The sequence below is a fragment of the Eurypyga helias genome, unplaced genomic scaffold (genome assembly GCF_000690775.1).
Source record: "Eurypyga helias isolate BGI_N326 unplaced genomic scaffold, ASM69077v1 scaffold42555, whole genome shotgun sequence".
NCBI classification, from domain to species: domain Eukaryota; kingdom Metazoa; phylum Chordata; class Aves; order Eurypygiformes; family Eurypygidae; genus Eurypyga; species Eurypyga helias.
The window spans coordinates 41,133-52,714 of NW_010254151.1; the positions used below are offsets into that span (position 1 = coordinate 41,133).

An 11,582-nucleotide genomic window follows, 5' to 3' on the forward strand; every position below is an offset into this window, starting at 1 on the left:
GTTCCACCCCACTTACACAGTGGCTGACGTGTTGGCTTTTAACAGTGAGGGGCACTCCAAGTATCTAAGCACCCTACCTATAGCATTTAAAATCCTAAACTACTTTGGAACATTCATGTATTTTAACCTAGTGCTAAGCTGGCAAATATGATTTAATTACAAGTCTGTAATCTAGATAATAGCTTTCAAATCCACTGAAGCCAAGATGTGCCATAATATTCATACAGCTACACATACAGTTGTACCTAATTCCTAACTCTGCAGTGCTGCAACTCTCCAGCAGTAACAGAAATGTATGTATGTACACACGTAACAGAAAAGGAGCAAACCGGTGTTGTGGATGGACTTGTGTCTGCTGTTCTCGTGCTCCCTGATGACATTTGTATCAAAAACTGTATCAGCAGGGGACTGCTGCGGGAAAAGCAGCACAGAATGCTGCTCAAGAATGTCTGAAGGCAGACGGCCTGGTAGGTAAGTGGTAACGTCAGACACAAAGGGGCACTTTTGATAGCCAGGGCTGCTCGTGCTTCTGTTAGCCATGACTGCTCCAGAGCATGATGACAAGGTCTAACGGGGAAGCTTTGTAACAGCCATAAAAACTGGTTTATAGTTTTGCTGCACCAGACAATTTGTCCTTGGAGCTCTGAAAGAGAGAGGAGGCAGCCATGGGGGACTGAGGGGTCAAAAGGCAGCTGGTGATTCTACGTCTGGGTTAGATTTAAAGAAACTGTATTTTTCACGCTGCAAACCAATTTTTACCACAGAACCATCAGAATCAACAATAGGTTAGGCAGAGTGCATCTTCACTAATCTATCCCATAACAACACAGGAGCACAATTTTCAAATAGACATATTTATACGTCTGGTAACCACTTCTGTCCCCATTAAAGATCAGAAATGCTTTGGGACACATACACACACACACATTAAAAAAAATCCCAAACCAATACAAATTTTTTGTTGCTGTCAGAAACAAAGTGCCAGGTAGTAGCATGTCATCGTTTCCTGGTCCCACTGTTGCCACTGGCAGACTTACTGAAACTCCTGCTCATCTGTGGGAAGTGTACTGTTGGTGTTCTTTCAGTGGGGCCGTACAGCCCTAAATTCCTGGCCGTAGCTGACTTTCGAAGAGGCTTGACACTGGGAAAAGGATTGAAGACTTGTGGCTTTGGGTTCCCAGGCTGAGGAGATTTAGCCAGGTTTCCACTGTCAATGGATGAACTAGAGGACTCGGACAATCGTGGCTGGCAGGACGGATGGGATGTTGACTCAGCATCAGTTTTGTTATCTGAGGCGAGTTCTAGTGCTTCCAGTTTTAGCTGAATCACTGACATGCTTGTGCTGCTGTCCGTAGAGACTGGATCAGATGACTGCGGGTCAGCTTTTCGAGTAGTCCTATCATCCAAACCACCTCCTTCTCTTTCTCCAAAGTCAGAATGTTTGGAATTCTCCACCTTCGCACCAGGACTGTTTGTTTTACAGCTCTCGCCCTGCTCGTCTATTAGCCCTATGGTATCCCCGTAGCCCAGATGGCCTTTGGCCCTAGCAATATTCTTTCGATGAACTCTAATGTGAGTGCGCCACGGAGAGTTCAGTTTTGTTTTAAGATCTTCTTGGGGAATGGGAGACATCTTCCCTGTGGCATGACTTGGGATGTGAATAACAGCATTTTTGAGAGATCTGTTATTCAATTTCATCTTCTTTCCTAAAAGGAGGTGGTTTATCACCGGGGAATGGTTTACCTGAGATGGGAGGAGGCTGGTAACTGGCCCTTTATCTGAAAGAAAGTGTTTAGAAGAAACACTGTACTGGTAAAGATCAAAACAAATTAATGTTCTAAAAATCCAACACCAAATTTGATAACTTTCTTGAGGTATAGCAAACATCTGTAAGACTGACTTCTATTTAAAAAAGCCGAAACCACTGAATTTCTCTTACATCTTGGAGTCAAACACAAAGCTGGAACTTCTATAATAAAGCTTTCCTGTCCTTCTCTCCCAGTTTCTTACCTATGGAAAAGTCACCAGCCAGGAATACCACAAAAATAAGTCATAACTAAAATAGCTTCTCCACTTTTGGAATTGCACTGTAAGTGTAAGTGATAGTTTAACATTAACATTGGCTTCTGATCTTTCCCCTTCACTTCTCTTCCAACTGTAAGAGGCAATTCAGTCCCTACATGAGGTCAGTCAAATAAGCCTCTCCATGAGGCTTGTGTGACTGGAGAAAGAATCAATGTATTTTTAATGGATAAACCACATCAATTATTTTCTATTAGGTGTTGTTATTAAACCAGAGCAGTAGAGTCAGAATTAGGTAGTTAGATGACAGTTTGATTAAACCACAAACCCAGCCCCGCACCATGATTAGTGAGATTAGAAAGGTTTGCGTTTGAGGAGGGGGTTGGCAATCCTTGGGAATCAACATTTTACTGTTTGCACTGTCTCTGCTGGCTACAGCCTTCGTTTAAAGCAAATACTTTGCCAATATTCAAAAAAACCCACCTTTCCTTACAAATTATGTTATTGTTAATGAAAAGCTGCAGCTCTGTGTATTGAAATGCTCCTGCTAGGACAAGTTTAGACAATCTAGAAGAAGAATAAAAATTCTCCACAGTGATCCATCTGCATAGTTCCAATGCCAGCTCAGAAAGATGACATCTGAGTGGGGAGAGCTGTGTTCAGCTTGCACACCCACTAAAACCTCCAGCTGTGCTGCTCATGCTAACTCCCACACTGCCGAGTTTGCTGACTGAGGAAACAGGCTCCGTAATGTGGGCTGTTAAATAACGGGCTGATGTCCAACTCGATTATTGCAGCAGTATTGTTATCAGCCACAATGAAACACCTAAGCCAGTTCTTTAGCTGCATAATTTACCATGCCCAGATGAACTCGGAGGAGTTAGGACAATATGGACCAGCTATGAATCTACCTGCCACTTTGTCTGAAGTGTACTCATCTCCCCATTTCCCTTTTTCCAGTGCATCAGCATGTCAACTCCAAGAATGCCAAAGATGTCAAGTTTTTAATCAGAGAGATCAACACAATTCACCCAGACAGCAAAGACACTTTTAAATACCATTGTTCAGCTGGTCCCTGGGACCTAAAAAAATCCCAGGATCGTCATCTTCAGATCCTGACAAAAGAAGAAAAAACAACACCTTTGCATTTACAATCTGTCCATACTTTACCACTAATGTGTTACATATCCCATCAGTCTTGGTTTGTCTACGTGGCTAAATGTAAAAGAATCTTATTTGCCTTGTCTCCTGTGATGAAGTTAGCTTGTAAAAAACAAAGCATATTTTGATATGTTACCTGGTCTGATATACACATGGTGAACCTGCTGCTGCTGCTTCTTCTTTATCCTAGAATATTGCTTTTTCAGTGCATTAATATCAGTGGTCATACGCTCCATCATCATGCTGTTAAAAGCAGCGTGATACTCGCTTCGGCAAGAGTCTATTGCTCCTGGACTTAATTCTGCAATGTTACTGGAACCCAGACTTTGTTCTTCATTCTGATCTGCACAGAGTGGAAATAAAGTGATGATGAGTAAATTGGCATACTCAAGGGTTCCGCAGATTATCTACAATGGAAGACTACGTCTGATTCCTACTGCCTTATTTAACTGTAGGCTTTAATTAAAAATGGACCATAATATGTATATTTAACAAAGCTGCACTATTTATAATGGGTAGTACTACATTTCTAGGACTATTGCTTGAGAACAGCAAGGGCTTGAGGGGCACTTGAAGAGTACAAAAATAATTAACAGAGCAATGCAAAGTTCTTCAAGTACCCGAAAGTACATCAAACCATCACTAACATAACTCAGAAACCGATCATTAAAGACACTCCGTTGGTCAAAGAGAAGGCTAACAACGCAAGTTATAAAATACAGTACAGCCAAGCAGGCATGACATTCCACAACCAACCTAGTGATACCACCAAGAACCAGTTACAGCACCACAGGGAGAAAGCTGTTAGTAACAAAAAGGGATAGGGGCAGAGCAGCTGAGGATCAGGCAACTTGAGAGCCTCTCTGACCAACAGCTGCAGAGCAACAGCTGCAGCACAATTTATTTTCACAGCTGCTCCTGATGCAACACCAAACTGGCACCCCAGGGTCAAGGGGATAATTCTTTTTCAAGGGATGTTTATTTGTCTTCGGCTTAGTTTGCAACAGCAGTTTGATGTTCTGACTAAGTGCTGGCTTGACGCAGCAGGTAAAGACTGACAGCCCCTCAGGAAGGGAAAAACAAAACACCACAGCAATCAAGAGGAAAATTGTAGTTCATAGGTCTCAGTGAAACCAAGCCGCAAGAATGATGATGTGTAATCAGGTAACGGTGAGTCTTACACCAGTCTGGGGTTTTTTTGGGGGGTGGGTTTGGACAAATAACTATAACCTCTGCCAGGATATGATAAAATCACTGTTGATCCGGTGCCATTTTGTAGAGGCTGCTGCAAGTTAACAAATGATCTGCTTGACTTGCATGGATCAGAATTTTGTTCTGTTTGTAGAGCTTGCACAGGTGAACGTCCAGTTCTGTCTGAAATTTTATTTCACTATGGAAGGACTTGAAAAAGAGTAAGATTTTGTGAGAACATCTTAAACCATGCCCAATTTTTTTAAAAAAATGTGAATATACCCAGAACGTACAACAGTCTGAAGGCTTGGCCAGAAGGGCCATGAAGTGAGCTGCAGAATTCGCTCACTGCTGTAGGTTCCAATATCAGCCGTGCATATGCTCATAAAGGTCAAGATTATTTACTACATGTACACTCTTCAGAGAATGCTGACTACCTAACAGCTTTCTTGAAAATAAGCACAGATTTAGGGTTTTTAGATTTTTCCACGTGTGCTTCCTTTTATTTCTGTGGGTGGGCAACGCTAAGTTTTTTAACCATTACTGTGGCCAAATCCTTAACCCACACTGTCATTTATTGCATATACATAGCCTTCAAACCTGACTTTGAAGACAACTTCATGGATCGCCGAGCAAGTAGTTTGGTACCTGCTGTAATCTCTACATGAATACAAACCACAGTTTTCCTGGCAGCGTTCACCAAGGAAGCTACAGATGTTTTCTGCAAGCTCATACAGATTTAACTACATTTTCCAAAATGAACAAAAGCACTCTTACCTTTCATCTGTTTTTGGTATTTCTGGAGCTCTGGTGCTAAAAATCCACTTAATGGTCCAAGACAGCCAATTGCATTGGCAATTGAGTCTTCATCATCTAGGTCATTCTCCTCATCACTGTCTCTGGTTCTGCCCAGCCTTCTGTCAAGTGAGAACATAAGACAAGTAAGAAAGAGATATTCTTAAATGTGATCATTACCAAACATCTTTGCCTTCTTTAGAGGCATACAAGGGAGGACACTATCTGTGTAGGGTAAACAATAACCCTATATGCCATGAGTAGTGCATTTCAAACTTACCCTGAAAGTGAAGTCGGTTTTACTGATGCAGGGAAAGGAGTAATGTTGTATGTGTATTTCTCCCTTAATTCTGCCAGTTGTGGGAAGGGAAACTGAGCCATGGTATAAACAGTCTAGGGAAAAAAAAAAGGCAGATTTTTAAATTATCATTTTAACTAACTGTCCCACAAAAGAATTCTCCATGAATAGACTTTTACAATCTTGCAGGATTAAAGGTTGCGCATTCTTATGTGCTATAAGAAAATGGAAATGGTCTAGTTTTATGATTCAGTCAGTATTTCCTGTAAGAAAAATAAAGACTGACTCATTAGAAGAATGCATGGTTCGAAGAAAAAAACCAAAATTGAACTGATAATACGAGATGTAGGGTCCTTTTCAACTCCTATACTTATTTAATAATTATTTTCAATCCTCTCCTTGCCAGCACACCAGAAATCCTCCTCCTCCAATTATGATTTCACTCACATGAATGCATCATTGAGGTTTTGGGCATCATCCAGAAGACCTGTTTCTGCTCCAATATTCAATAAGGTATTGACACTAGCATAGATAGGAAGAACAGATCCCCTTGATGTGGACTGTTAACAGAACCATTACTTTACCTGAGCAGCCCCAAGAGCTTGTGTGAAGGAAATCAATTTACAGCCAAAGAGGTAGGATCCAACACTATCCAGCTAACTTTTCTACTCTCAGTTTCCAGTTTTGATTGTTGGGGTGTGTGTTGTTTTTTTGTTTGGTTTGGGTTTTTTGAGGCAGAGGGGGTGGGTAGTGGTGGTTGTTTTTTTAAAATGAATTTGTTCTACGGTGAACACAGAAACCACTCAGCAACTCTCTGAACTCAACACGTAGTCACTAGAACTTAAAACAAGGCCATAAAAAAACCCTGAGACATTTTATTTACTTTGATATGCAGAGTTAAACAAGATAAATAGTTACAAATGCATTTGCTTTCAGCATTATTTTTGCTTTAATTGTAATAACAGAGTGTGCGTCACCAGCCAAACCTGGCATGAAGACACATGGCATTCATTGCAACATTGCCGCTGATTTGTCCCTACCTATTTTAGTTGCCTTTTTTATTTCCTGCTTTTGTACACTTACAACTATTCAGGACTTTCAAATAACTGACAACACAATTCTCTATGTTGACTCAATGTCAGAAGTAAAAAGAAAAAAAAATACCCACTAAAATATAATTTCTCATAGTTGCTCTGAAATATTATACCTTTTCCCCATCTATAAAATGAAATGTCTTATGAAAGACAACTATGTAAAAATTTCTTATTAGCTATGACAGGAAATCTTCACTTACACACATTTTTTTCCTGTGCTATTAAGCCAGTGACATTTTCACCTGAAGGCAAATGGCCTCAATTAAGGTGAAAGGAAATTCTGCACAATTTCTACATAGTCCATTCTTGAGCCATGCCTGGTCTGTGCTAAATACACTAAGGAAAATTGCAAACATGAGTTCAGTACCAGACCTTTCCTGACAGAAGAAAAAAACCCCAAGTTTCACTAACAGCAATGATGTAAGCAAGGAGGCAGGAAGGACACTCCTGGCTGGCCCAAGGCATGGGGCAATAGTGCAGCTAAGCAGGCTTCTGCGTGAAAACGCTTTCACAGTTTGAGGCATGCAGAGACTCTAAGACAAGGAGGATGCCTACGGAAACCCAGAGCAGGAACTGAAGCTTTGCCACTCCATGAAACTACAGTGCTACTGTGAAAGACAAATACTCTCTGGGACCTGAACAGCGATATCCCGGCAGTCTACCAGAGGAAGGAATTTTATGATCTGGAGAAAGACCTACCTCTGGCCTAATGTGTCTGTCTGATCTCCACCACACTTTCCTGGTTTTTCCCCCCATCTGTCTCAACTCTCGCCTTTCGTAGAGAAGGAGGTGTATCTGGAATTTATTTCTACTCTCTATGTCAACCACCTTTTCAGGTAACTCGTTCCATATGCTAGTTACCTTTTAAGTGAAAGTCAACTCCAAGTCCTCCATTTACTCCTTACACCTAATGTTTTAGATTATGCTTTTAGCACTTGCCTGTCTCCAGTCTGTGTCTCCTCCAGATGCTGTGTAATTTCTTTCATTTAGCATACACAGTTTTAGCTTAATTATTTGTTAGCAGATTATAACTGGAGGCCTCACTTGCCGCCTGGCTGAAAGATCCATAAAAGAATTTTACACTGAGGCAAGTTCCACTGGAAATTAAAAAAATATTGTCAGTCTACACCTGTGATCTCCTCACAGCAATGCTTCAAAGTACCCTGTTCCTAGTTTGTTCTCAGCCTTGGATGCCATTTGGTTAATTCTGGTAAAACTGTGTCAGAGGGAAACAGCCTACACATACCAAGCACGACACAGCCAAACTTACGACCTTATTTATAGCCATCAGGGACAGATTCTGGGAACAAGAAGAGAGACAAGGAAAAGAACACTCTTCTCACCCTGAATCAGTAGCATTTGACAATCCTTTGACTTACCCTGAAAATGCAAAGCCAGCTATACTCTCAACAGAACACCATACAGAACGTCATGGCTATGGCTCACAAAAGAGGGGAAGCAGTTTTGCAGACAGCTCAAACACACTTATCTCAAGAGCTGCCCCACAGTCATTTAAGGCACTTTCTCTCTTTTCCCTTTCACTAAAAAAACAAAACAAAAGCAAAACCAAACACAAAAAAAAACAGACAAAGTGCTACTCAAGTAGAAAGTTAACAGTGAATACCATTAAACAGGATAACTGTCTATGGGAGATACTCTAAAAAGCTAGGGTACTACAGAGGGATTATTCCCTGTTCCTCTCCACCACAGTAAACACACAGGGATGCTTCTCATCTCCTCTACCTGCAATGTTTTAATGAATTAGTTTATGGGTTTAAATTGAAAGTGGGGAGGTTTAGATTAGATATCAGGAAGAAATTGTTCCCGGAGAGGGTGGTGAGGCACTGGAACAAGTTGCCCAGAGAACCTGTGGATGCCCCATCCCTGGAAGTGTTCAAGGCCAGGCTGGATGAGGCTTTGAGCAACCGGGTCTAGTGGAAGGTGTCCCTGCCCATGGCAGCGGGGTTGGAACTAGATGATCTTTAAGGGCCCTTCCAACCCAAACCATTCTGTGATTCTATGCTTATAAAAATGCTTACTTTCTGAGAAGGCATGAAAGCGTGTACTCAGTCTAGCACAGTTTAGAATATCTACAGATACCTGGCATTCAGCCTTCTGTCTCCAGGTTAGAACCAAAGTTTATTAACAGGCCAGTAAAATGACATTACTGAATACTGTATTTGTTTAACTTCCAGTCCTGAATACACACCCAGTCTAGCACCTGATGGGTACAGCACTTACCTTTTGTTTACCTACACTGCTCCATCTGAAAAAGGAGGAAGCTGTAGCTGATTGCTCCTCCAATCCCTCCATGCTCTCCCTCAGCACACCACCATAAGAACTCCTGCCCTGCAAGGGCCAAATCTGTAAAAGCTTGAAGCCCTCAATCCTAGGTACATGTACTATCCACATGGGAAGGAGGGAGGCATTTTTAATGAAAAACTTGCACCAACTATAAATGCTGGTGGAGAGAATGAGGAGAAGAGTCCTTTGATCTACTGAGGACTATCAACACTTGCCCCTTAAGGATCAGTGGTACCTCTCTCCTTGAACTCCCAAAGGAAACAGGCCTTTTAGAGCACAACCTGTTTTCTAGTGGAGGAGGAGTGTCTGTTACTATTCACTGGCTTAAGTCAGCCTGGACAGGTAGTTCAGATGCAAATGTCAGTGTCATGCAAGTGTTTTTTTGAAAAGTGAGATGATTGCCACCAGCAACCTTTACTGAAATAGGTAGGGGAGGCAGAGTAGGATATTAATCCTTTCCCGCAGCAGGATACTAATCCTTGAGGTACCTTTTAAAAAGTATTAGATGTAAATTCACAACTGTGATTTTGACTGGGGGAAAAAAAAAGAACACACTTAAAGCAGTCTAAATATTCATCTCTGGCTGACTCCTCTGAAAAAGCCTAAAGCAATTTAAAACCCCAGTATCTTCAAGTAGCCTGGATCCTTTCATTAATGCAGTGGTTCTTCTCCAACATAGAGAAAACTGTTCAAATGCAGTAGCCAGACACATGGTGGCATTCATATCCCCTAATGGTAAACTCTTCCAGTACCTAATTCTCTCCACATACAGGAAAGAGCGCCTAGAATGAAGAGCTCAGAGAGGGACAGCTACACTGCTAGTGCCTGCCCTTGACCTGAAGAATGCTGTCTAAACTGTAGTGTAGTTTCTTCAGCTGATAGGACACAGATAAACCGAACACACTGCTTCTCTATGCAGAAAACTTAAACCTGCCACATTCTCCTTGTCAGTGGCAAGGCTGTCCTACCTTGATGCTCCTGTCAGTGTCACAAAATACACATATACGCTATGAATACACACATATTTTGCACCAAGTGCTTATTTTTTTCTGAAACACAAAAAGACTGCTAATTTAATATACTTGTAATTGCAACAGGTAAAAAAACCAAAAAGATCCTTCCATCCCTCCAGCCAGTATCTTACCTCTGCCTTGTCTTCTATTACACACAACGGCCAAGAAAGAAATCCAGAGTCAACTAAAGCCCACTTCAGCTTTCCCAACATTATTCTTTGTCATGAATGCCACATCTAGATTTGTACTACCCTTGAGACCAGGAATGAAACACAATGAGTATGAGAAGGCATCAACTTGTGCTGCCTTCATCACACAACCTCAATATGTGAACTGTCTTGTGAGAAACCCTAACACTTCTTTAAAAAGCAACAGAACCTCTGACCAGCTGCATTTCCATTTTTTAAGCAAAACAAAGCCACAGTGCTCACCCCCTCCCATCCCTAGAGCTCCCTCATCATGCAAAACAACAACAATAACAAAAATAAAAGAACTGCAAGTAATTCTTTACTTCAGGTCAGTACTTTACCCAACTAGGGAAGTGCATTATCCCAGACAGTAACTTTTGGTTCCAATAACGGGTAACAGTAGTCACCTTCTAACTACTGTTAATAAGCTCCTGCAACTTCATAGACTGGGACTGACATTTTTCCTTCCCCTATCACAGGTAAAAGGTTTCAGGTTATTATGTGCTCTCTATTTGCACCCACTTACTCATCATGCTCTAACTCATCAAAAGCAAAGTTCCAGAACTGTAGCATGAAGTCTTCATAAAACATCTAAATAGACAACACCTCAAGGATATCACAAAAAGAAGTGTAAAGTGAAAATAAATAAAAATTTATCTGCAATACTACAGGCCCTTTTCTTTCCCACAACAACGTGGATCTTTGTTGTCATACAATGATGTATGGTTCAAGAATTCAGGGACTGCAATTATCTACAAATGTCTTTGTTTATTGTTCACTGAGGACTGGTTTTTTTGTTTTTTGGTTTTTTTTTTTTTTACATCATGAAGGGTATTTTTTTCCCTTCTCACTTGATAAACTCATCTCCCACAGCTTCTGTAGAATGAAAAGGACACCGTGTAATAAGTAACTGAACAAAACATAAAAGAACAACCTAAAAATTATGACTACTAAAAGATTCTACATCTTACATGTGTAAATCCAATTGGGCATTATACCACAACAAACTTTCAGCTGCCAACATACAACCAACTTTTATCAAATGGACCCTTGTTGTTCTCTATACTTATCTTAAGATTTTAGCTTTAACTGCAGGTCATCTCTTTGTTTCACTAAGATAGCTGAACTCGCTTAAACTTTTATTCTTGGGAGAGTTAAAAGTTTCTGCAGTATCTGAACAAAAATGTAATTTGTTAGAAATCAGCACTTGAAGGATGCACAGAAACCACAAACAATAATTATTCCGCAATTACTCACCTGCATGAGTTCATTGCTGTCAATCAGACTGTCTTCCAGCATCTCCTGGGTCAGCTTGCCCATGGTACTGTAAAACTCATCCGCAGTTTCACAACACTCTATTTGTCTACATCAAAATACATGTTAGTTTTTTTTATTTTACATATTATTATACACCTCCAAACCACAACTGAACTTTCTGTCATCATAAAATATGCGCTTCCATTAGTCACCTTAATTCTTAAGTTTATTGCAATCGTGCCTGACTAACTTGGTGGCC

General features: G+C 40.8%; 1 protein-coding gene across 1 annotated transcript; it reads right to left on the reverse strand.

The window, feature by feature from the left end:
* Positions 1-996: 996 nt before the first annotated feature.
* On the reverse strand, positions 997-11,429 carry TBC1D30 (TBC1 domain family, member 30; the record flags this gene model as incomplete). Its single annotated transcript, XM_010152901.1, has 6 exons — positions 997-1,778; positions 3,081-3,137; positions 3,320-3,526; positions 5,152-5,291; positions 5,450-5,562; positions 11,324-11,429. Coding segments are annotated over 6 exons (1,405 nt in total), but the record flags the coding sequence as incomplete, so codon positions are not given.
* Positions 11,430-11,582: the final 153 nt, after the last annotated feature.